Source organism: Alexandromys fortis, unplaced genomic scaffold (assembly GCF_014885135.2).
Source record: "Alexandromys fortis isolate MF-2015 unplaced genomic scaffold, M_Fortis_MF-2015_v1.1 scaffold_13, whole genome shotgun sequence".
Classification (NCBI taxonomy): Eukaryota; Metazoa; Chordata; class Mammalia; order Rodentia; family Cricetidae; genus Alexandromys; species Alexandromys fortis.
Genome location: NW_026067908.1, coordinates 13,922,913 through 13,950,060, shown reverse-complemented (window position 1 = coordinate 13,950,060; position 27,148 = coordinate 13,922,913). Strand labels below are relative to the sequence as shown.

The window sequence follows — 27,148 nt, the reverse complement described above, 5'->3', positions numbered from 1 at the left end:
TTTGAGTATTTTAGTTTTCTAGTTTTCCAGGGCTTGTTTTAGTTCAACCTTATTATAAGAAAAAATGTAAGAAGCAAACAAATGAGCAGTTGGTGTTCCACCTGTGGGACTCTCGCGAGGTTTCTGATAGGCCAGTGTGCCCTGAATAGGTTGGATTGATCTCAGGTTCTTCCGGACTTGCTACTCTCCTTGGAGCCTTTGTATACCTACCAGCTAGCTTGCCAGCTCTCTATCCTAGCTGTCTTCTCAGTACCTTCCAGACAGTGCTAGGGAAGAGTTTCCCTTGCCATCCTTCCTAATGCCCTTGTGTGTTCCCTTCCTGTCACTTAGACTATACTATCTGTTGTAAACACTTTTATGTGTCTCTATGGCCAAACTGCAAATTCTCGGAAATTTGGGACCGTAGATCCAGCACAGTGCCCGGCACATGGTAGCTGCTCGGTAAATGTGTGTTAAGTGAGTGGCTGGCTCTGCCGTTCAGTGAGATGGTTCTGGCTCCAGACTAGGGAACGGATCCACGAGGATGCCAGATGAGTGAGTGAATAGTAGACAGCAGACAGTTTGGAGGCTCCCCATCGTGGTGGTGAGGACTGGGCATGCGCTCCACCTCAGTCTCAGGAAAAGAGGAAACATGAGAGGTGGAACCACATATCCTGGGAACCGAATCAATGTGGACACATGGGTTTTTAGGCAATTGTATAACTGCAGACTGAGGATGGCACCAAATCACAGAAAACTAAAGACTTTGGACGTGTTGGATCTAAGGCTGCCTGTGAGATGTTCGTATAGCATGTCCAGTAGATGCTTAGATGTTTAGAAGTTGGCAATTCAGGAGGGCCAAAGGAAAAGATTTGAGCGTCACTGGTTTAAAGATTCACTCATCTCTTTATTCACAAATATTCACTAGCTACTTTGAGGCATAAAAATCCCCTTGATAAACCAATTAAGCATGAATCCAGTTTCCACAAATTTGTTTGCTCAGTGAGAGATGACAAAGGTCACCCTGCCCCTGAGTCCTTGCATCAGACTCAAACTAGGCTTGAAGATAGACTTGCTTTTGGGTGGCAGAATTAAGGGCTTACTTAGTTCAGAAATTCTTATGAGTCTTTCCTGAAAATACAGGCTTTCAGGGTTTGGTACTGAAGCAAGTGTCAGCCCGTAACTTGTACAAAGAGAGGTAAGGAAGAACCGCACTTCCTATTCATCCGTGTTTTCCTGGATGGGGTACACATGGAGTCCACATTCATGTACACTGCAGCGGATTTCCTCTGTTATGATCTCTGGGGTAAACGTGATCTTAATGGTGCCCAGTAAAAAAGAAATGTTATGATCTGTTTTGACAAGACCTCTTTAAGAGAATTTTTTATTTATTTGCTAAAGTTTTTACTTCTCAGTCCAAGAGACAGCACCTTCAGCCCTTGCTAAATAGGATCCCCTAGATCCAAAACGTAGGTCGTTTTGATAAGTAAAAGTCCTTCAGAACGTTTAAGGTGAACTTCTGCCGTTTGATTTTGAACAGCGGGTTATGACTGGTATATATCCCAAAGCTTAGGACTATTTTTGGTCTCATAGATATCCTGTGTTATATCAGAATTAACTGAAAATTTTAAAACGCAGTAAAATCCTTCCTTCCTCAAAACTCTGTTGTAATCAAAAGAAGAACTCATAGCTCTGCTAATGACCCTCTAGAACTTGGCTCCTTCTGTGCATTGCTGGGTGTGGCATCTAGTAAGCTTTCTGGTATGTAAGCTCTGAAGTCCATGGGTTTGCTTCCCCTCAGCAGTGTGTGAAATCTAGCTTTTCTGAAGCGTGCACATCTTACTGACGGGTTGCTGTACATACGGATGGCTTATTCTCTCAGGCTGGATCTCTTAAGGTGTGCGTCCTACTGCAAAGAACAGTGTTTTGGTTTTTTTCTTTCTTTTCTTTTTTTAATATCTTCAGCTAACACTTGCTCCAGGGCATCACACTTAAAGCAGGTAAAGAAAGAGTAAGCCGACTTCACGAACAAATCTCTCGAGTAGAATATGCCTTGTAAGACACAGAACGAAACCTGTAGGTGCCAAAATACACATCTTAGACTGTGCATCCCTCGCCATTTGTAAGCTCTATGTTTTTAAATACCCCATGAAGTTGTACAATGTTTGTGGAGTGTAAAATCAGATATTTTAGAGAAAATTAATTACATTCAGTTAAAATTAAGCAAATGCAAAACTTCAAAAATAAAACAATATTGAAACATTTATATATATGTAATTAAAAAATTAACCAACACGAAACCCTTTTTCTCTAAGCAAATATGAATTTGTGTCTATGTACAAAATGACTTCTTTCCACATTTCAAGACTGAGTTTGCATCTGCCTCTTCCAGAACTCCTTTTATAGAGCCTCTAGAAAAGAAGGGAATACCTTTAAACTTCATTTGATTTAAATAAACAGGCAGCTAAACCTGGTCAGACACTCCTGTGGTGAGTGTTTCAAACCACTGTAGAGCCTTGCTCTCCTGGTTGATTCCCAGGGATTCTGCGTCCTCATGACTAAGCCTCGGGGGTCATCTCTTTGGTTTCTTTCTTTTAAAATTGTCTTTTGTTTCAGATTTCCTGTTGATTTTTTTTAACCATCTCGAAAATCACCCAGCTGTTGTTTCAAAACTTTTCCACAACCTCCAGACTCAACCCAAAAGTTGTCTCTGTTACCAAATGACTGTGCCCTCCCACAGGAGCACGGAGGGGGCTGAGTGTGCGCTTAGGCCTTGCATGCTTAATCATAACGGACGAGTGTTTACACTTGTGTTGGTGAGCGCTTTCTGATTCTGACGCTTGGTTTTCTTCTGATTTTGTTTCCACAGGACATTTGGGCTTCCAGGACAGTTTTGTCACATCAGGTGTTTTCAGTGTGACCGAGCTAGTAAGAGTGTCACAAAGTAAGTATAATTTTCCTCTGATTTGGTCCAGATTTGCCGTCAGTTTGTGTTTCCTCTCACATAGGGTATTTCTTTCAGAAACTCTTTTTGTTCTTCTCCGTAGAGGAGCTTCACCACTGAGTTTGTTTGGAAGCCAATATTTCTAAGCTGGGAACAATTAGTATTTTTAAGTGAGCCATTATGTCAGGGCCAATACGGAGTGTCTCCCAAATAGTCCTGGGTACATAGTATGAACTTGGCTTTAAAAGATTTTGACTCTTCCCTCTGGTTTCTAAAGAATTCTGCACTTAAGAGAATTTGTTTCTGACCTTTAAGCAATGCTAATGCTCTCTGTTTGAGTGGCACGTTACAGCATGGTCATTACCAGCTTGTCAATACCAACTGCAGCAAAGACGGAAGAGTGCGTGCCACCACCCAGTTCTGTTGATCAAAGGCCCATTGATTGTTTGTTATGACATAATTCAAGCAGTCCAAGAAGCATGGAAGCCTGTCTGTCTTTGGCTCTGTGTCTCTTCTTTCCCCACCTCACACATACACCTCCAGAACACCTCTGTTTTAAAACCATTCCTAAAGTGACCACCTACTCTCAGTCTCAATTTTAAAGTGAAATTACAAGGGAACCCACAGAAACAACGAGCCTGGGCCCAGAGGTGCTCACAGAGCCTGGACCAGCAACCAGAAAACCTGTATGGGACTGACATAGGCACTCTGCATGTGGGTGACAATTGTGTAGCTTGGGCTACCTTTAATCCCCTAACAGTGGGGGTAGGGGCTGTCCCAACTGCTTTGGCTGGCTTTTGGGAACCTCTTCCTCATACAGGGGTACCTTGTCCAGCCTCAATACAAGAAGAGGCGCTTAGTCCTACATCAACTTGACATGCCTTGCTTTGTTGATACCCATGGGAGGCCTGGCCCATTCTGAACAGAAACAGAGGAAGAATGAATGGGGAAAACGGGGAGGTTGTGGGAGGAAATGGGAAAAGAGGAAGGGGGGGGGAATTATGGTTGGGATGTAAAATAAATCAACAAATTTAATTAATAAAAGTAAAATTAAACAAATACTAAAGATTTACTTTTATCCTCTACCTATTTCAGAATACTAATGGTAGGTAAGTTATATTGTAAAACACGACTTTCAAATGGCATCAAGCCCTTTGCGGAAGGAAATGGAGTTTGTAGCCCCTGATGTATGTGTTATAGGCTTGAAAGGAGGCCCAGGTAAACCAGTTAGTTGGTCCTAATAGATGCAAGGAAACTCAAGCCAGATGATATTCTAAGCCTAGATTTTTTTTCCACTCTGTTTTAATCATCACAGGCTAGCATAATCTTGTATGTCCAAAAAATAGGCGACGATATGAGCCTGAAGGAAACTCCAGGAGTTCTTGACCATTTATTATTTGTTTGGTGCTCTGCTAGGCCTTGGGGAAGGGTTTACCAATTAATCCTTGCAACAAAGGTTACAGGTGAGCCTAAGGACCATTTATGTAGTGGAAGTCATCTATTCAAAGTCAAGCGGTGTAAATGGTTCAGGTAAGCCTTGATGTGGCCACAATCTGAGACTGACACAGGGGAGTTTTAGAAACTTTTCTGTTTAAGACCAGGCTTAAGTGCTGGAAAGGCAACTGCGTATGCTAGAATTCTGGCAGCCAGAGCGGTGGCCATTGGTGATGAGGTCCTTCTGGGTGGTAATGGTAGAATCCTCAGTGAGAGGCAGTAGAAGTAGCAGGTGGTGGCCTGCCTTAGAGATCCTGTAGTTGTGTTATGAAAGGTGTCCAAAGTACCAGCTGAGGGGGAGCTGGCTGGCATTGTTGAACAGGAAGACATGTGCCTCTCTGGTTAGAGCATGGTTGAATTGCCAGTCTATGATCTGGGCATAGACAGCAATGCACATATATTAAAAGTTGTCAATATTCTGAATTTTTTATACTCTTACTAATAAGAGCATATAAAGAGTATATCTTATCAGAGTGTATCAGTCATAGCAGCATTAGAGGGAAGTATATTTTTTGAAGCTTAATTGAGATCCAAGCATAGCCTTGCTTTTTAAAAACAAAATCCTTTTTACTCTAATATTAGAGCTTTAGCCCATTTCATTCTGCCTTGGCTACTCAAATCTTGCATTAGTCTTCATTACCAGCAGAGTTCCAAGGTCTGGGGGTTGTAAGAGGCCAGACAGCTCAGAAACATCCCTGGCATCTAGCCCTTCCTCCTTTCCCTTATTTTCCTTTCAGCTCTTATAGCCAAGATTGATTAGCCCTCCCCTCAGTCTCGGGCAGCATGATTGCCAAGTGAATTCTACATGTTCCTTCAAGATTGCCAGAGGGGATGCCTGCCCTTGGGGCTAAGTTTGCAGCGTGTCTTGGATTGGTTCCTGTGCCTGTGTAGGGGGCTGGTTAGCAAAGGCCTGGCATTGTGAGCATCCTTCAGCTTCTCAATGCTTGCCGGTTCTGCACACTGCTGTGTAATCGCTCCAGGACTCACTCACACATGGCCTTGTGCTGACTGCAGCTGTTTGGCAAGAGCAGGACCAGGCCGCATCAGCTAAACTGTGGCTTCAGGCCAAACTGGTCAACTGTATGCCAGAGACCCTCTCTTCCTAGGGTCTTTAATCTAGGTTTGTCAAGGTTTATTTTGTCAATCTCCTTGGCTACTTGCAAGAGGGATCTCCAAGCTGGACATCAGCCTGAACACTTTTCTCAAAGGCATATGCCGTAGTTAGGTTTCTATGCCTGTGATAAACTCTGACCAATAAAAGGCGGGGGGGGGGGGGAAAGAAAGGGTTTATTCTCCTACAGGTCACACTCAGTCATCAAAGGAAGCCAAAGAAGGAACCTAGAGGCAGGAACTGAAGCAGTGACCACAGAGGAATGCATTCTACTGGCTTGCTCTTAGACAGTCCAGGAATACCTGCCCAGGAATGATCAGTGGACTCGGCCCACCAACATCAATCATTAATCAATACAATGCCCTATGACATGCCCACTTGTCAATCTAACGAAGATAGTTCCGCAGCTGAGGCTCCCTCTTCCTAGTTTGTGTCAGGCCGACAAAAGCTAACTAGCAGAGCATGCCATCGAGTCGAATAAAGAAGGTGGGTCCTTGCTCATTCCTCAGAAACGTGTTGCCCCTTCTCTTCCTGTACCCACATGGGGAGAGCTGAGCCCCTGTTTTAGGGATGTAGGGAATTTTTGCAGATAAGCGGGGCTAAGGAGCATTCTGCATCCTTGAAATAGGATTAAGCTAACTGGAAATGTGTTGCTGAGACCCAGGATGTTAGCCCTGCATTGTTCAATTTGGATATTAAAAATGATGTGAGTGAGAATTTACCAAGTACATACCTTGTACTTTGGGCTAGATATGTGGACACTGCTTCACTTGGCGCTTCTGTGCCTGGGTCATTGTCCCTTTTCACAGATGAAGGATGCTGCGGTACTCAAAGACACTGAGCATCTTGGTCTTGCAAGCCTTTGTCGTGATTGTTCCTCTAACTCCATCATAGAATAAAATAGACCAAAGGATCCTGGGCTTTGATTGATTGACCATTTCTTGTTGAGGTGGCACATCTTTAAAGTAATGAAAATTTTAAAGGATTGCTGTAATGCAAAATTGAACGAGTAAAATACATAATTATATTCTCCCTAGATTCATTTTCAATACGATTTGTTTTAAATTAGTACTCTTCGTATTTTTCATTCTGGCAGTGCATGCTGTACACTGAACCCAGAGTTTCAGCATGCTAGATAAGTCCCATACCAATTAGCTACATCACCAGTCCTGGGAAAAAATATATTCGAGCAGTTTTTTAGGTTTATACTTTTCAGTTAGCAAAACACAGAGTCCCTCATGCCCCATCTCTAACCGTTTCCCCTGTTATTAACAGCTTTGGGTAGTTTGCTACAATTCTTACTATAGGTGAGCCAATATTGACACGCAATTATTAACTAAAGTGTAGAGTGTGCATTGGGATTTCCTCTTGAGCTTTTGTTCCTGGTATCCATTCTAAATGTCTCCACAAAGCTGTAACAGAGCGCATCTCCTATACGTATCATGCAGGATCATCTCACTGTCCCGAATCGCTGTGCTCCACCTGCCCACATGGCACACACGCGCACACCTCTTAGATCGCTCTGTTGTTTTACCCCTTGTGTGGGTGTATTTCACTGGCCCTTATGTCAGAGTTCCTTATTCCCTCAGAATGTCGTCCTTGGTGATCCACCCTGACCTGGTTTTTTATTCGTCAAAGGCACAGCTAGATGTGACCATGCACAGGGTGGATACTTCATGTAACTCAGATATGGTCCTCTGGCATTGAAGGGTTGCTCTTTCCAGAAACCTAGTGTTAGCCTTCTCCATTTGATCATAGAAATATTTATTTCCCTGGGGATTCTAGTGAGGTTTTCACTGTAGTGGAGTGGGGCCTGCCAGTTCAGTATTTGCAAATGAAAAGTCACTGAGATAACTATACGCTGATTGTATTGGTTGTGACCCTACCATCTCCAAGGTGGCAAAGACAGAGAAACTCAGCCTCACACGTTCCTAGGTGAAAGTTAGACTAGACAGCCCAGCTGCCTGACGATAAATGCCTGGATCAGATGCAAGGAACTGCTGAACTCGGGACTCCAGCTGGCCCATGGGAGCTGCAGGCACCCAGGAACTCTCTCATCTTTGTCTCCTCCCTTTCATTTTTGCCATCATCATCTGATGTTGGGGAACTGTAGCAAAGGAAGTCCTGTAGCTGAGAGTACGGATCCCGTTCTGTTGCCTGTCTCCACACGTGGCGGGACCATCTGAACCCCGTCTCGTTATTTATTACCTTGTTCCACAAGAGGGAGAAAACACAGACCACTGCATGCTGGGCCAGAGAAAAGGAAGAATTCAGAACAGAGCAGAGGCTCCGGAGAGCGACTGTGGTTCCGAATCACTGAGGTTGTTTTAGCATAATCCCATGAAGGAGGAGACAGGAGCCATCTGTTGAGATGGTGCTTTATTACACAAAGCCCTCCACAGGCATTTTCAGATAGGCCCCTCCCATGAGCTGCGGTGGAGAGCCCATTCTGCTGGCTGCTGAACGTCGCCGCTTCAAGGGCTCTCTGTCAGGCCCATTCTAGTTTATTTTGTGCCAGCGTTTCCTCAAAGTATGTGCTCCGCGGCTGCCAAATGTCCCTCCTGGTGTGCGCTCAAAAAGTTCTCCAAACCCCACTACTGCTCATTTTCTTCCCAAGTGCTGACTGTTTCCCTTGAAGTCGCTGGAGTTGACTCTGAAACCTTAAAGGCCTCAGTGGGAACGAGCGAAACCACAGATACACACAGCCCTTTGTGCCTCTGGTCTGCCGGTTCTGATTGCCAGCGCGGGTCGGTACACCCAAACTGGCTGCAAGGGTTAAGTAAACTCCGCGGCTCACGATGACTTCACAGCCCTGGAATTCTGCAAAGCCAGGATCCTCAGTACACTGTGGCTGGCCTTAGAATCTTTGGGTGTGAAAACCACTCTCAGCTAGCTCCTCAGCCCGGGCTCTGGTTCCTGCTGCATGGCTGCAGAATCTATTAAAGTCGGGCAGATGAATTACCCTGACTCCGCCACAAAGCCTGGCTGCCCTGGTGGACTTGGGGTTCCTGAGTTGTTTGTCAATGGAGAGTGGCGGTGAATGGAACAGGCCTGTGCCTCAGCCTGGCATGAGGTGGCACCCTAGTGGCTGTTTCCCCGCCTTGGGAACGTGCACTGTTGATATTCTCACACAGAAACCATGACGGAGTTCTGAATACAGCTTGTTTTTGAACTTCATTTGTAAGTCCTCGGTATGGCTTCCAGTGCCCAGATCCGTGCACATAGGTTTTGTAAGAACCACTGACCAGAGTCTAACCTGACGTGGCAGAAATACTGAAGCAGGATTAACTCAGTGGAAAGGTACAGTAAGGAAATAAGACTTGGGTAGGAATAAACTAAAACTTGAAAATACAAATTGTTCTTACGTAGAAAGACGAATGAAGAAGTGGATCTCAGATGAGAAGAAGTCTCCGATACCCCATTCTTTGGGGGTCACCACTCAAATGGCTGCAGTTCTTTCTGCCTTTGCTGAAGCAGGATAACTTAGAAACTTGTCTGAGCAGGCAGCCCGTTGGCTCTCTCTGTTAAGGCACACAGTAACAATGCCCAGGACACAGAAATTATTATTTTTAAATAATTTATATTCTTAAGCAAGGTCTTCATTCGAAAGAAACCATTTGGGTTTCAGCATTAAGGGAAGAAACAAAAAGACGATGATAAAAAATAGACTCCAGCCACAGCACGAGCAGTCGCTATGACCTTGCCTTTGTTTGCCATTACACAATTCAATGGCAGGCCACTCAAACTATGCTCTCGATCAATATCCTATTAAAGCCGCACAAAAAGTCTCCATAAACTTAGTGGTTAGCTATGTTTATAAATGGAACTCGGCATAATTAGATGGTCAATAGCAGGCTCTACTAGTAATTTTAAAATGAGCATCACACGTCTTCGGTGTAGAAGCCAGAGCCGCCCCTTTTGGAAGGAAGGTACGGTGTGCAGTGGACAATAGGTTGGAAGGCCTTTTAAAAGATCGTGTCTACGTCCAAGATACAGCCTTTACAGAAAATCTGTTAAGTTAGTTACATAATAGGAAGTGCTGATCAGTCCCTTAATTTTTTTTTCGAGTCTCAGCTACTTTATTCTAAATGTATTACAGCATTGCAAATGCTTCATTTTCTAGTTTAAATCAAGCCCCCACATGGAGAGAAAATAATAAATGTTGCCACACTCTTAGGAAGAAAAAAAATCAGTCTGTCTGGCTTAACTTAACAGATTTCCTCCAGTATAATTCAATACAATTTAAAAATAAATGTTGAAATTGGATTATTTCTGAAGAATGCTTTGTCATAGAGTTTTTTCCTTTGACTCATTTGGGGTAAGTGTCTGGATGGGAAAGCAAGAAGCAAATGAGAGGGGCTGGCAGGACTAAGATTTCCTACCACTTCTTTGAGAGCCCATTCACATATTGGTGGCTCAACATACTTCTATCCCATCCTCACCAACCAAATTGATGAGCTACTAAGGTCACCTACCCAGATGTTGGCTTTGTCCTCAGCTGGTCCTGCCCTACCATTAGGCATGCGTGTGTCCTGTGTTGGGTATATGTCCTGGCCATTGTTTGTGCACTACTGTGCATGTTACAAGTGGTGGGAGTGTGTTTCTGACACTGGGCAGCACTGGGCATGAGTGTCCTGTGCTCTGTTAGACTCACACGTGTGCCAGTCCTGGTTAGAGCCACTAATGACTGGGTTTGGGCTCTTTGTTCTCTATCCTCGGCTGAAGCCTCTGCTAAGTTTACCAGATTCTGAGTACTCTTAGGATAGACAATAGACCCTGGGAAAAGAAGCAGACATAATACCCTGATGCACATTCTAACTCGTTGTCATGGTCTCTTTTTGTAGGTCCATCAATTGCTAATCTTTTCTAAGTCACTCCTGCTCATACTTTCTGTGGTTAGCGCAGACTATCCATGATCAAAATGGCTATATGGTTCCATGAGTAGTTCAGGATTTATATTGGGGATGAAAGCTTAAACCTTAATAGCTTTAGTACTTTGGTAAGTATTTATAATGCTCCTTGTCTATGTTTCCCTCATAGGTTATAATCATTTATTTAATATAAAATATTTAAAGTCCTGGCTATATGCTGAGCATAAATCTGAGGGCTAAAACAGTGTTGCGTCTCAGGAACATAGCAGAGGTAAAATAAGAGGATCCCTAAGGTTGAATTACTGAGAGCCTAATAATGGTAATTTCTGTCATCATTGCTATGAATCAAGCCTTTGCCCTTGACCCTCTACTGTGTGTTCTTGAGCTGATCCTTGAGCTGACCACTATCAGCAAATTGTTTAAAAATATGCACATGTGTATAATTAAGAATTACCAACTTTAGGATTGAATCCTAATAATTGGTTATTACAAACATTGTAGTGCTCACTTCAGTTAACTGTGACAAAATAAGAACATACCAATACTGTTCTTACTCATCTATCTAGAACATTCTTAATCTTTGTGGTTTTAGCCAAAGCCTACCTTTCTGCAGCATTCTGGGTAGCTAGTAGGTATTTAATGGGTAATTGAGTGTTCAAAAATCCTCATTCTGACACTGGCAGGTTGCAGGTTGTAAGTGGTCAGCCATTAATGGGTTAACCATATCTGCATTTTAAGTAATGCATAATTCTATAGTATTTAAAAATATGCTTCTATTTCTGAGCAAAAATTCAGGAGATCACTACTGATAATATGCCCTTTAGTAAATCTTTATTTGCTCATAGGCCCCACTTTGAAGAACAGATGTTACTATCTAATGAATAACACTGGGAAGCTAAAAAGCTTCTTTTTGATTTCCAAAAGCCTGATAGAAATTCTTTTGTCCCACAATAAGGACCCAAAGTGTGATGAGAGTTGGTTTGGGATATCTGATCATAGCTAACTGTCACGGATTGGAAAGACTGTTGTTGGTAGCCTCTAGACATGTCTGGAATGAAACTGAGTGAGCACAGTCAGAAAAGTTGTTCCACACAACAGATGCTAAGCTGAACCATGATTAATAGGAGTTCATAATTAACACCCAGTAAGTGGAGGAGGAAAAATGAAGCAGTTCTTGCTGAAAATGATTCAGTTGTTGTTGCTGTTGTTTGTTACTGCTGTTTTGTAGACAGGTAATTAGCGGGTTATTAAGAAAGGATTCTGTTGATACAGCTAATGGTCAATACCAGCGTACTCCTCTGGAAGGAGCTTATGTGTAGAAGCCCTTCCATGGTTTATAGATCATTGTGGTAAGACGACCTTTTATGCCATCAAATCTATCCCCTGTCAAGAAGACTGAATCCTATGACTGAGGCTTTATCTTATCCTAAACGGGTGCCATATCTGACTTCAACCAAAAGCTTAGACAAGATGGTGCTGCTCTAAGATGCAGAAAATCAATTTCAGTCCCAAAGGCAGAAGCCACTAATACAAGAGATCAGTGAGCATCATTCACCGCCCCATGGCCGCTCTCCTGGACCGAGTGTGAGGTGCTGCATCCAGGCCTATAACTATAACTAGCTATAACTCCTCATGCTGAAAACCTGGAGAAGAAAGAAGAGGACACAAAAGTCTTGCTACTATATGGTGGTCACTTATGTCATGAAACACATCTCCCCAGTGACCATGAGACAGCAAGGACAAGGAGAACAGGCTATGGCTCCCTGTTTCTTTAGGCAGATATCTAGAAATACCTGAGATCAGATGCCTCCACTATTCCTGCACACTTTGCTAAACATCTCCGTCTATTTTCTGATTTGTAAATGAGAATAATGTTAATATATTCTCTAGGGGTAGCATAGGATAAAATTATATATCTTATGTACATTATCTGGCACATAATAAAAATCAGCAGACAGGATTCCTTTGCTGTTTTCATTAGCACGCTCATTTGATTGTTGTTCAATTCAGTAAACATTTGTTACATGTATAATCTGTGAAATGACCTATGCTGTATGCTAAGAGGGATATGTAAATAAGAGACAGCTCGTCCTTTGTAGATATTAAGTCTGAGTTCCTCAAGCTTCAAGACTTACTTTCTGCACAAGACATATTATATGCACTCAAGTGCCTGAGTAAGAATAACTTACAAATTAAACTTAGAGTAGTTACCTGTTAAAGGTAAACAAACCTTTATGATTCAAAGTGGAATATAACACAGTATCAGTGAATTTAGCCTATTTTAATAAAGTTGAAATAGCTTTCATGAATAAAAATTTATGTGCTTCTCATACCTACATACACAAACTCTCTCTCTCTCTCTCTCTCTCTCTCTCTCTCTCTCTCTCTCTCTCTCTCTCACACACACACACACACACACACACACACACACAAGTTCCTTAACTTGTGTCCACGAGGCATGGCTGTGTGAGTGAGGTGATCTGCGTGTGCTAGCTAGCAACTGCTTTTGTGGGGTTAAAAGCATTCTGTTGACTTTTGGCAACTAGCACTGCATTTCAGAAAAGAAAAAAAAAAGTATTGCTTAAACCTTTTCATAGCAGGCAAGCTCACACAGAGGGAAATCCATGTCTTAGTTCAGTGCCTTCCTTTTATGTTCCTCTTTGAAAAACCCTACTCCCGGCCTGCATTTGGCCACTCCTCTAAACCCAGGGGTAGAAAGGGGAGATCAGCACGTGGTTTACAGACCAGAAATCTGCTTGGCAAAGGAGTTGCTGAAGGCTGTGGTGTAGAAGCTGCAGAGAAAGTACCTTTATGATTGATTTCCATTCAAGTCAGACTGACTGCAGCGTGGTCATTTTTCTAGCCCATAACTGCTCACCCTGCAGCGGTCTGCTATCTGCGGGGCGTCTGAATTATAGCAGCCTATGTCCGCGTTACCTCTTACACAAATTCCTTACACCGGTCTCTTTTTCCATGCGAATTCATCAGTTTTACAGCCCGTCATAGCCACAGTCAGGAAGCTCCGGCAGAGAACACAAATTGATAAAATGAGTTAATTTGACCATACTTATTTTTCTTTTCTTTCTAAAAAGCCCTCTCTTTTAGGCAGTGTTCAGGAAACATATTACAGTAAAAGGGAGATAACAAAGGAGTCGGATTTTCTTGCCATAAATTACTTTCCAAGTTAATTTCCTTTAACGATGATTCCAGATTCGCCAGTTTTCATAGCACTGTGTGTCTCACAACTGAGCCTTTGATGGAAAGAAGAACAAGTATTTTCCCACGTTCACTCCTTCTGTGGCAGTGACATGGACTTTCTTACAGGACCTTTGCCAACATTTCCGGCATAGAACTGTGTGCTATTGTTGGAGCCCCCAGTCTAGAGTGCAAACTCCAAACTCTCTGGGAGTGTTTTTTGGTCACACAATTGAAAGAAAAAGATGTCTTAATTTTTCATAGTTATTTTATGAGTTAGAAATCGAGTGCTGAGTCCTCATAGCCTTGGGAAGGGATTGATGGCCCTTGGTCCTTTTTTTCCCCCTTTGTGTGTATTGGGGAAGGAGCATGCCCATCTGAGGGAAGGACAGCTGTGATGTCTGACCCCTAGACTGCAAGCCTCTCAGGGGCAGAAGTTTTCATGCCCTGCCCACTGTTTTCAAGCATATGAAGCAATGCCTAAGGTACCAAAGGGACTCTTGGATCTGCACTGTCCCAGGAAATTCAGCCTCTGTGTGCCTTCAGCTGTAGGCTGGACGCATGGGTAGATGCTGTGATAACACTTCCTGAAGAGTCCTGCTGAACAAGCCGTACACTCAGCACCATCATCTCCCAGGCAGCGGAGCCTAGAAATTTGGATAGGATTTTTTTCCCCATAGTCCTCTCTTTCCAGCAATGCAGCCCTGAGCAGATTGTCTCTGGTGGATGGCAGAAGTTCAATAACCACAGCCCTCTCCAACTGCTAATGTGTACAGAAGAGCAGGTCATCGAGAGGGCTGGCTACCGAAGTAACCCCTTTCTTCCAATAGCCCACATTACTATAATGATGCCTTAATAGCAAACCATTTATTAAGAAATGACACAGAGTACATTCGACTCATGACAGGAATGAGGGGGAAGGGAAGATGCATGACTTAGAAATAACATCTGAAGGCTCAATTTCCAAAGTTAACCTTCTGAGAAAAACTCCTTGGTGAACAAGATACTTAGGCTAGAGTAATTGCCGTCTTTCTTAGGAAACAGGGGCCTCTTCCTCTATGCCTATGCGTATTTATAGAAGACACTTTCATTTTTACTCCAAGTCGAGGGAGGTGGATGGGGATGCTAACTATTTCCTTGATTCAAAGTGTATTTATTGATCTTCAACTGTCTACACAAAGGGGAGTGGGCTGTTTCAGGGTGCAGAGGCAGTTCTGGGATATGGATGACTTCAGGTCAGGTGGTGTGATCTGTCTTCATGACTTGGGGAAGTTGTTCCATCTCTTTGTGCCTGGGCTCTTTCTTAGTGGCACTCTGAGGATTAAGTGGGAGGACAGGCTTAAAGATCTTAGCCTAGCAGCTGGCCCATGAAACCCCGCATAAGAGTATGATGATGATGACGGTAGTGCTGGGGGCCAGTTTTGCATGGTTATCATCATTATTTTGCTACATGGCATTAGTATTTCTAGATACATGGTGTGCTACGGTCTCCAAAAGCCTCCCCACCGTTTCTTTCTGGTGTTCTGTCTTCATTGCTTATCAGAAGCTCTGCCGGTTTTCCAGATGGGAGGCTCAGAGAACGTTATGCCTGTTAGAGGGACATTGTAACAGGAAGCCTGCATGTAGGTGTGAGGCACTCTCCTGGCTGGTTACAAGGTGACCCTACATAGGGTATGGACTGCATACATGTACAGTGACGTGAACACGTGTGAGCCAGGCCCTTGTATGGAAGGCACAGTTTGGGTCTCTGCATTGTTAGGCTTAGTTAACCCAGGTTGAGAAGCTCATTCTCATTTTAGATTCTGGAATGCTTTAAAATATTAGATGTGCATGTTTGCCAGTCTCTGAAATCACTCACAATGATTCCATTGAGCACTTTGGATCAGACTGTCTGGGGCCTTTGCTGCGTCCTCCTTTACTGAAAACTACATGGAACATAGGAGGTCAATATAAGGCCCATTAAGGAACACGTATGTGGGCTGAGTTATTTTTTTAAATCTGTGTAGAGGTAGTGCACTGTATTTACATATGCATGTTTCTTCCTTCACATGTTCTGGCTCCCTTGATGCTGTAAACAGGTAACAGAGGAAGGAGACATTTCCCTAGAGCAGATCGCACAGCACGTGAAGTGTTCAGAGGAAGGGCCAGCGTCCACCACTGTGTAGCTAGGCCTCAGAGTTCGCCCACTCCTTCCAGGCTTTGCCTCACCACTCCTCCTTACCACAGCGGGCTGCTCTCATGCTCAGGGCTGAGGAAGCTTTCCCAGCAAGCCAGAGCCTCAACTCCACTCTGAAATTTGTGGAGAAAACTTAAATTCAGATTCTTGACCCTGACAGGCCTTTCCATTCTCTCTGGTTACCAAGGCTGGAGGCCCCAGGAGGCCCCAGGTACAGGAGCATCTGCCGTGGTATTATGTGCAGGCAGCTCCAGTAGTGATGAGCGGCAAGGGACATCTTGCATAATAGCCCATTTTATACATAAAAAATATTGTGGAATAAAAGATGAAATTATGCAAATAAATTGAGTACAGAAACAAATGATAGAATGAGTAGCAGCATTATTGAGTGGAAATATGTTTATGTTATTGTCAAGATGAGCTAAAGGCCTCTCTCTTATTAAAGCTTGTTATTGAAACAGGTGCTCGATTTTCAGGTTTCCGTATCTTAGTAAAGAACTGCTTTTACATGACAGCTATGCTTGAGATTCAGTCATTGCTATTAGTCAACTCCATGTATAGTTTTAGAAATTGCTCTATCCCTTCATGTCTTCAGAGTCCATAGTTACTTAAGGTACTCTACAGTTCATCCTGCCTCCCGAGCAACCATCCTGAGAAGCCCTCGTTCCTGTTACAAGGAGGTGCCAGTAGGATACAGAGTGTCCTGATTGGTATAACTGATACCCGGTTCCTCCTGGCCATCCTTGGATCTCATCTCACCTCATCTTCTTGTTTAAATGATATCACTGCCTCGTGTTTTACCAACTCAATCAACCACCCCTTCTCTCATGAGTGAGAAGTATTTCTAGATTATAAATGCAAAACCCCAAAGGCTGCTGCCCCCCCTTTTTCTAGGGATTAAAACTCAGTACAGCCACCTGCATATATGACCAGTGTTTATTGATTGCCTCCGGTTGCCAGGGGCAATGCGTAGACACTGGCAATCTCACTGCAAAGGTTTCTACTCCCAGAGATGCTAAATGCATTGATGGTTCACAGACTTGTGATGCTCCAGACTCAACTCCGGACTCCTGAAGAAAAGACCAGATCCTTTGTGACCTAACCTCAGCCATCCATTGTGACTCTACGTTAGCCCTGGTTTTTGACACTCTGTGTCCTGTGACACAAAGCTGTCAGAAACCCAGGCAACATTTTCTGTTCCCTTATCTTTAGGCTCTTCACTCTACCCAGAATCCCTACTTTCCTTCTGGTTCTCCGTGCCCCTCCCGTCCTTTCCACACCCAGATACATTTTCTCAGGCCCCTTTACTGCCTTGAGCCTCTTCTTCCGAAGCCGGGTTAGACACTCACTTGGGGTGCCAGTTTCAGGATTACTGTCCAAAGGCTTCTCAGCTATCTCTACCTTAATCTGCCAGCTTCCCCTGTAGTGTGTTCATGGGCGATGTCTCTGGTCTACATGTCTTCTGCTCCCAGCAGTTACTGGTAATAACAGTGCTCCATGATCATTTCTTGAGTAAAATCTGGGCTGGTGTGTTCCTAATTATCTTTTTTCCTAATAGATATTAATGCATTGAATGTATTTCTCTACATTGGTGGACTTAATATCTGTAATATATGTTATATTTTAAGTGTATCTACTGTACTTCTTTTACATAATATTTCAAAAAGACTCCTTGAACCATTACTCTCAACATGGAATTTACAGTTTAAAAAAAAAGATTGGTAGGTGTGACTAATTTCATTCAAAAAAATACTTGTTAAGCTACTGTAGGCAAGGCATCTAGAAGTGGGAAGATATCAAAACACAAGTAATCATGTCTCCAAAATGATCCACTATAAAGATAATAGATTGGACCAATTGGATCAGAAGTTTTCAAAATCTGCTATGAAGTATGGGTAAAAACTACTTCAGCTTCACGGGCCATGCGATCGCATCATCGCTGTAGTTCTTCCTGTCACCGCAGCATGCCGTGCAAGGAGCCCTTCTTTGCAAAAACATAACTCATACACACAACACACCAAAAAAATCAAATCCCACCAAACTAACAAACAAACAACAGACCTCAAATACAGATGTATGCAGGGAGTTCATGTGCTACCAAGACAGGAGAGTGTGCACAGTTCCCATTGCAGGAAACGGGGGGGCCTAGATGGACGGATTCACTCTCATTAAAACTCAGATGGAATTCCAAAACACCGATAAGGAGACGCTGTTGGGATCAAAGGAAGAAAACCTAGAGAAAATTTAAGGCAGTCATTTTTGAAAAAAAAAATTAAGACTAAAATATGAGAGGTATTTTCATTTTAAACATCCAGGAATGCCGCAAGCTTGGTGACAGTTTACTGTTACAGAAAGGAAAAGATAAAGGGCGCCTCAGAAAGAATGTGCCTTTCTGGTGTAGACCATCTTTACTGTCGGTGTTCCTTTGATGTCACAGTTTATTCGTGTCTATTCCGGATAAGCTTTGCAGATGAATGCCAACAGAAAATGTGTTCCATGCTACGCTAACATCAGTTCCTGTTGATGTGGAATCCATAGGACTTAACTTATGGCTTGTTTGTTTGTTTTCCTCTCTCTAGCACCAATCGCTGCAGGAACCGGCCCCAACTTTTCTCTCTCTGATTTGGAAAGTTCCTCATACTACAGCATGAGTCCAGGAGCAATGAGGAGGTCTCTACCCAGCACATCCTCGACCAGGTAAGTGAATTGGTGGCCTTCCAAGAGGCTAAAACACAGAAAAGCACACCTTGATTTTGAACTCTGAGCATGCTGGATATTTAGCAATGTGTCTGTAACAGTAGAGGGAACAAAAGAAGTAGGGTAAGCCTCAATAGGCTATCTCATTAGAGAGCCAAAGCAAATATACATGAGACAAATAGCAAGTCACACACACACACACACACACACACACACACACACACACACACACACCAGTAAGAGAACCAATTACTTCAGGTGTATTCCATGAAATAAGCATGGTTTTGTCCAAAATGGTGAGGTGCTCCACTCTGAATGCTTTAAGGCGAGGCAGGAAAGGCACGGTGTCTGGATGAGGGATAATTTGAGCGAAGACATGGAGAAGAGTGATAATGGATGCAGCATATTCTCTGGGAAAGATGGCTGGGCTTGGCTGGGGAAAAAGAGGTGAGTGCTCTGGCTTGATTGGGATATGGTGGGAACTGAGGACACCGGCCTAAGCACCCTGGCCACAACCGTTTTAGCCTGCTGGACCCCATAAGTTCCCCAAAGATGCATCTGATTTGGTATCCTGGTATGAGGTTATAACAGAAATACAGGTCAGATAGCAGGAGAGGGCCATATTTTGGACCCAGGTGGTCCAGGAGGCCTGCAAAAGCCAAGGTTGGAAAGCACGGCTTCCTGTGAGTGCCAGACTTCCTGATACCCTTAGTTAACTATCAGAGCCAACATCTGGAGAAGCCCTTTGCAAGACCCTGCTGTCTCTAGATAACCTGTACCACGGGCAGGGGATTAGGCATCAGAGCCATGGCGTTCCTAACAAATTGGCTTTAGCACTGGACTGACAGCAAAGAAAGGAGCAGAGTAGGGCTGCCAATCATGTTTGTGGCTTTGCAGAAAAACATTTATCAAATGCGATTTCTGTTAGACATTTATGATTTAAAATAATGCCCAGAGCATGGACATTCTCCTTGGTGTGGGAATCTACCTTACCTTTATGAACAGTGTCTTAAGCATCAACGTGAAGATAAATTAAGCTGTCATTTTCTAACACTGTATTATATCTTCAGCATTGTTTAAATGTCCTCCCTGGTTCATTACAGTATCACCTCCACAAGAAAACAAAAGTCTCAAATCCCAAATGCATTTATAATAGAAAAGGGGGATTGAGAATACATTTGGGTGTTAATACACTTGGAGGATTTTTAATATTTGCTGCCAGAAGAGACAGTGCACTCTGTCAACAGTAAAAGCTTTGTAAATACTTACGGGTGGAGCTTAATTTAAAAGTGCATGGGTGACTTGTTTTTCACATGTGAGCCTCTGTCCCATGGACCTCTCTTGCAGTGTCCCTTTCCTCCTGTCCTTCCACACACTCCTATTCTGCAAATAACTAGTCCTGATAAGGAGTTAATTATAAATATTACTAGTTAATAACTTAGTAATGTTTGATTTTTTTTGTTGTTCTCTTCCTGAGAAGTTCATTTATTTATTGTTTTCTTAGTGTGTAGGTGTGTGTGTGAGAGAGAGAAGGGGAGAGAGAGGAAAGAGTATTCAGGTGTGCTTGCAAGGATGTAAAATAGAAGCTAAAGGACAAATTTTTGGGAGTCAGTTCCTCCTTTCACCTTTACATGAGTTTCCTAGAGGGAACTTGAGTTATTAGCTTTTCTCAGCAAGCACCTTACCTGTTGAGGCATCTCACTGTCCACAATAAAGTGATTAAAAAAAAATAAAGAAAAAAAAAGTCCTTCAATATATAGACTCAACAGAATTATCTGTATCACATTAGAAAATATGCCTTGAAGAATGGCCCAGAATCACATACAAAAAATGTTTTAGTTGTCTCCAGCAGACAAGTTTGCCATTGCAGCCCTGGAGCTACTGGAACGCAGAGTAGTTCAGCAGCTTTCCAGGGCCACAGCTCTGGTAGAGACAGGTCACCATTCAAATATGTGTCTTCTTCAATTTACAAACCATAGCTATTTGCAGTGAATTGTCTTAGTAACAATGGTGTATCCAGGAACCATAGAATGTGGGGTCCCAGCAAAGCAGTTATCTCAAATTGTTGACTGTGGTTTCTGTCCTCCCACCAGGTCCCACAGATATTTAGCCCCAAAGAAATCACACAGAGGTCTATGTTAATGATAAACTGATTGGCCCACTAGCTCAGGCTTCTTATTAACTCTTATAACTTATATTAACCCATTATTCTTATCTATATTAGCCACATGGCTTGGTACCTTTTTCAGGGGAGCAATCTTCCTTCTTCTGTGGTTGGCACAGGACTGGGGAGGAATGGGCTTCCTCCTTCCCAGAATTCTCCTGTTCTCTTTGATCCACCTCTACTTCCTATCTGGTTGTCCCACCTATACTTCTTGCCTGGCTACTGACCAATCAGAATTTATTTAAAACATAATTGACAAGATACAGAATTTCCCACACTATCAAATCTCCACCTCACCCTGGTCCATGTGGCTGTTGTCTGAGTATTATTGCTTTATGAGTGGCATAAGCTTGTCTTTCCTCCCAGTCTGGCTCTATGCCCTTTGAAGGACAGTGTCTCTTCTCCAACTCAGAAGCAAACAATAGGCACAAAGTATTTTTACTTGGCACCATGGGCACCAAAACAAATCAGAGGAGCTTTGCACACTGACAGGTAGAGATGTTCAGATTGGTTGATGTGAACACTCAGTAAGGGGAATGGTTTTGCCTTGTGGGTACAAAGCAAGGTGTGTCTCATGTATTAGGAAGCATGCAATAGAATCCTTGTATTAGACAGTCAGGATCAAAAGACAGAATCAAGGACCAGTTCATTTATAAAAGTGCAGATAAAGTAAACAAAATAAGCATGAGCTGTGTTTCCCGTGTGTTTTATATTGCAGCAGGATGGGCATCTCCAAAATCACAGAAAAGTTGGATAAAAATAGGAATAAGCGTTTTATTCTAAAGAACTTTGTCACGATAGTCATCCATGTGCAGGTCATAGGATCAGTAACTGTGTCTCAGAAGCCCCCTGCCTATCCTTCCTAGCACTGCCAACTTTCCTTCTTCCTGGATCCTCTTGTCCTTCTATCCACGCATCCATCTTGCAGATGCTGAGCCTGTGTCCATCCTGAATGTCCTTGTACGCAAGCTCAGGTATCCCCACCTGTGCAGTTCACACCTGAATTTTACTAGCACACTCCCAAGAAATCACAAAGTTTTAGAACTCAGAAATATATTAACAAGGAAAGAGCAGCACACAGTGGAATTGACCTCTGGGGTTGGATCTCATTGAATATAGATGCTCGGCTGATCCCTCGTCACAGAAGCTTTGGTGTACTTAAAATAATCTGACTGGAGTAGACACTAGAGATCAAAAAATGATACTGATAAAAAAGATGGAGAATCCTTGGGTTGTCAGCCAGGATACAGTGGACATCACTTGCTCTTCTTATTCCCAAGACCTCAAACTTCTGCCAGTCAGTTTCTCTAAAAGTCTTCGTGTTGGGGGTCAAATCCAGAGCCAGATAAATGATCACATCCGGATACACGTGTAAAGCGAGGAAAGGAGTCTGGGGAAGGGTGGTTAGGGCACCAGCAGGTACAGAAATCTCCTGGGAAGTGAATCTGCTACTCCCTGAGTCATGTCAACCTGTGTCTGTGCCCCCTGGGTGCAGTAAGCACCTCACGTCTATCCCCAGACATCACAAATGTTGTATAACATGTAGTCAGTTGTGTAGGGTGCACTTGTGCAGGATCCAATTAGTCCTGTTGGTCATCCGCATACATAAAACTCTGTGTAGTAATAGAAGAATCATGGAATATCAAGGCAGCACCACTCCCTAGGGGGAATATCCTAACTGCATTCCCACAGCTCTTGCAGTCTTGCCAGAACAGGCAAGTCTGATATTTGACTAACTGGAGTATACCAGAGGTTTTCACCCAACTTACGTCTTCTAAGTTGCAAGATGATTTCAAGTGGCTGGCAGTTTTAAAACACAAGTATTACTAAGTGTAGAGAAAAAAGCCAGAACCCATATGGAAAGGAGGGCACTCCTTATTAGATCAAGAACCTTGACCAAGAGATTTGCTTTAAATTTGGCCCCTAGCTACCTGCTTGCAAGGCAAGAAGGGGAACCAGTTGGTTAGAACATTTGTATTTTCCACTAAAAGAGATAATAGGATTGTGTTAAGAGACACTAGGGGCTTGTGCTTTTTATATATTGAAATTAGTTTTCTGTATGTAGTATGTATAATCGCAAATAAAGGACATGCCGTCGCCACATTTTACATAAAGCAGAAAAGGTTTTCAAGAGGTTACTTTTCACCAAACTTCCAGACAAAGGAAGACCATTCACCAGGCAGTTCAGACCCGACCTGGAGTCCTAAATTAGCATGGTACTAGAGGGCTGCTTCCCTGCAATCTGGTTTTAATGAGAATAGAACTTAAAACCTAAGAATACTGAACTACCCACGTGAATGATTTAAATTCCTTACCTAAACTGTGTCCTGTGCATTTTAAAATTCAGATTGTGGCAGTAACATTATCTCCTCTTACCCAGGTTATAACCCCTCCTTTTTCCTGCTGCCATCCCAAGTCCATTTTCTGCACTCCCCAGCCACTTCTCCACAATGTAACTCCCATGTCACACCTATAGAGGACTTCAGAAGCCTTTGTTGCTTGTAGGATAAAGTCTAGACTTAACAGTATCCTCTCTGACCTCCATGTTCGTCTGTTGGGCCCCTCCATTGGTTTATTGGTTTCAGTATCTCAGAAGCAGTTTTATGTCACACCTGGCTTATGCCCCTGCTGCCAGGCACCTGCTCTTGGGATGTTACTCAGTGTCTGGCGACCTTTATACCATGAGCTCAGCAGTGAGGATGGATGCTGCCCTGCCATTCCAGGTTCCGCTGCGACCCCAGGGGCCAGACATTAACCTCTTAGATATTGAGGCATGGACGTGTCATGGGGCAAAGAAAAAAGGTCAAGGTTAGAAGAAAACTTATGTAGCTTGAGACAAGGGCTGTTTGCAAAAAAAAAAAAAAAAAAAAAAAAAAATACCGAGGGTTTTAATATTTTTAAAATCATACAGTGCCTGAGTTGTGCATTAGTGGAGGGCAGCCTCCTCTAGCCACTTCCTGTTTCTATTGCCATCTCCTTAGCCCTTACACACAGCTCAGGAGCCCCTCTGCCCTGAGGAGCCCTTCTCAAGCTCCAGGTCTAAGTACCGGCGCTCCGCCATCGGCAGCCAGTACATAGTTCCTTCGTGCCCCCTCTGTTTTCCCTGGGCCTCTCCATCTCTGTTCTTGGAGAGCCATGTCTGGCTCACCACACTGTTCCACGTCTGAGTGCTGCCCCTGGCTGGTGGAGCTACACAGCCAGTGTTTGATGACTGAAACCCAGGGCGAGTTCTTCATCCTGACACGTGGGCAGGAGGCTTCTCACAGCCATTGCCCAGAGTGGGAGACCTGCGCGCGCAGCAGTGTGTTGCTGGCCCCCGGTCTGCTCACTAGAGCAGACATTAGCAGCAGGCTATGTGTCCCTGCTGTCCAACCCTCACGCTTCTCAGTGGGGAGGTTCTTCAGTAGCTCTTCAGCTCAAAGGAAAGAAATATACTGCAAAAGTCCCTCTGTCGTACCTCTACAGAAACTGAGTCTTCCTTCACACGAATGAAATAAAATGTCATTTTTCTCATCTCTGTCTAAAAGGACATAAAAGCCCCTAGACGACTACGCTCTTCCTTATCTCGTGGCAAAGCACTCACTCCTTCCTGCTATTTTGAGCCATTCTGTTTGGCATTTTATCTCTGGTGCCTAAAGGAGTATCCGGACGACGTGATGTGTAGTAAATACCTCTTTTTTAATGAACAAATCCAAGTGGAAGATGAAAAATGCCCCCCCCGAGCTATCAAAGCATCCCTAGAAAGATAATGAGCCCTGCTCTTTATTTACTTATTTTTAACCTTTTGGGGGCTTCTGCAGAGAATTGAATACGTTTCTAGATAGGCTGCTAATGACCACAGCTGAGCCACACCTGTGGAGCTAGGCTAGTTGGGCTTCCTAAGTGGAAGCCAAAGCAGAGGCCAACCACTGACTCCACAAAGAAAACAAGGCACCAAATGGAGGGGTGGCAACAGTTTGATCAGTAAAGACGAAGCCAGGTCTTGGACACATAGGCCAAGGCTGTGTACCACGTCCAGTTGCACAACTCCACAAGAGCCTGCAGAGGGTCCTAGAACTGCACGTTTTTCCAGTGAGGTGTCCAGGAGAAAGGTGGCTTAGGCTCTTCTTTGTTTCTTTCAGCTCTACCAAGCGCCTCAAGTCTGTGGAGGACGAAATGGACAGCCCTGGTGAAGAACCATTTTACACCGGCCAAGGGCGCTCCCCGGGGAGCGGCAGTCAGTCCAGTGGATGGCACGAAGTCGAGCCAGGTGAGCAGGGGACGGTCGTGAGCGGGAAGGAGACAGCATGCGCATGTGGTCCTACCCTCACACGCACAGCAGCAGGGAACAGCAGACACAGCCGGAGTGAAAGGCAGACGAGTGTGGGTTGTCTCACTCACGGCTGTCTCCTGCATGGAGCCCACACATGTTCCATTTTGCTTTGGTCATTGTTGAGCTGAGGTCTCTCACTGTGTAATCCACAGGGGACTCAAGTTCCAGGCTTTATTGTCCCTCTTACCTCAGCTTCTTGAGTAGCCAGGGTGGTGGTTTTCTTTTGCTTTTATACATACACACCTTTTTTTTTTTAAGCATGCTCTAGTATTTATAAGGAAAATTATCAAATCTTCCAAATCTATGGATAGCAGTATAAAGCAAAACAAGTCTTCTATGCCACAGATTACATTGGATTTTTATAACATACGAACATTTGGATGGTTTTTTTCCTGATTGTTTAAACACCACAGCTACCTTTATGTCTGTCTGCACGAACCTGGGTGCATTCCTGTTGTCTAACCATGGGGCTATCAGTGGTGGCTGTAGAATCTCAGAGGAATTATGATATCAGCGGCTTCTGGAGACCTTAAAGTCTGCCCTCCACGTGGCTTAGGGGAATGGGCTCCAATGCCTTTGTCAATACAAGTCAAACCTTAACATCTGACCTCCATATAGCTTGGGGAATGAGCTCCAATGCCTTTGTCAATACAAGTCAGATGGGTAAAAGATAAAGGGGCTTGGGAATCATCTAAAGTGCAGTCTTCGCTTCAGTGACAGGGCTGTGTGCTCACAGTCAGACTGCACGGCCTTCCTGTCAAACCCAACCTGACCGTAGTAAGAGCTGCTTCAGTGCTCTTGAGGATAAAGTGAGGCGATCTGTGTTGTCCACTTAAGAATTATATCCAGCACATAGGGATACAGAGAAAAAAAGAACAAATTCTCAGGCCATCCCTCCTCACTCCAGTCTCAAAGTAACTGCCTGCAAGAACAGACGGGCACCAAGAAAATCTTGGAACTAGCCCCTCATCTTCCAAGCTTACACCTCCCTCTCCTCCCCAACAGTTTTTCAATATACAAACTCTATGGCTATAGATGGCTTTATGTGACTATAAAGAAGCCACAGAAGGGAGATTTTAGGGTGATGGAACCATCTGGATACTGATCATGGGAGTTTCCATAATCGATATAAAGTCTGACATTCACAGAAGTGTGCGCCTCCTCGCTACCTTAGCTGCATTCTGTCCTGATTGAAAACAAGTACCAATAAACTCCCAAGTCCTACCGACTGGGTTGTTTTTAATCTTGTTCCTTTATGAAAATGTAAGACTCCTGTGTGATTTCCTTCTGCCCAGTGCCCTCACACTGCTCGTGAGTTCACCCACTCAGCAAACTTCAGTGGAAATTTCTGGATCAAGTATGATGCCACTTCCGAGAACTCCAGGGTAGATGATGCCGTAGGGTCTCCCGCTGTTAGGGTGTTTGGAGCAGGCGACCATCTTGTGTTGTGAGGGGCACGGGGGTGCCAAGATCTGCTAGTGTCCTTGTCTCTGAACGTCACCCATGCAACACTCCAGGTGTGGTGGCTGTCCTCAACAGGCTGCTCGTCCGTCATCTTTGTCCACACGTATATCAGCCAGCACTTAAAGTGCCTAAGAAATAAAGCCAGGTCAGGCGAGAATGCAAACACTGACTTCCATTGCCAGTAAACCGTGCCCCCTATGTAGCGCTGATGGAAAGTTTACGTGTACTGAAAAATTAAAAGATGGGAAACTTTGTTGAGCCCTGCTTTAAAGCAAGTCCTAACTTTCCTGCTTCAGTGACAATTAGAATGAAGTGTACAGGTGTGGAACATGTGTGCAGGAGGCTTTACTCACACGTCCCATGTGTACTGAAGCTAGTTTATGACGCTGACAGACACAAAGCCCCGCACAGTGAGCCCGGCCCTCCCGGCCTCCTCCTCTTCTTCTCTGGCATATTTGGGGGCTGTGGTGTCCAGTTGGACAGGACGCTTCGGCCTGGTAACTCTCTTACTCACAGCGGTTCCCATTCATACCTACACATTGCGAGTCAAATGTTTCTAAATCCTAACATCTGTGTCTCCGCAGCCTTTGCCAGCCATCGGATAACTAGGTTTAATGGTTAAATCCTCTTTGCATGGAGAGATTTTTTTTTCCCTTCCTTCTTCTTAAAGAAATCGTGTTCCTGAAAGGATTGCCCATTGTCTGTCCTTGCTTCATTAAAGAAAAATGCAATCTCATGGCA

At 43.8% G+C, this 27,148-nt stretch overlaps 1 protein-coding gene across 8 annotated transcripts in view; it reads left to right on the top strand.

Annotated features, from left to right (window-relative positions):
- Window positions 1-27,148, top strand: part of Nfia (nuclear factor I A) — a 342,338-nt gene that overhangs the window by 225,938 nt on the left and 89,252 nt on the right. For all 8 annotated transcript variants that reach the window (XM_050136416.1, XM_050136417.1, XM_050136415.1 and 5 more), the window contains 3 exons: window positions 2,849-2,923; window positions 18,350-18,467; window positions 24,753-24,880. In XM_050136416.1, the coding sequence (XP_049992373.1) occupies window positions 2,849-2,923; window positions 18,350-18,467; window positions 24,753-24,880 (321 nt within the window). The remainder of the gene's footprint in view (window positions 1-2,848; window positions 2,924-18,349; window positions 18,468-24,752; window positions 24,881-27,148) is intronic.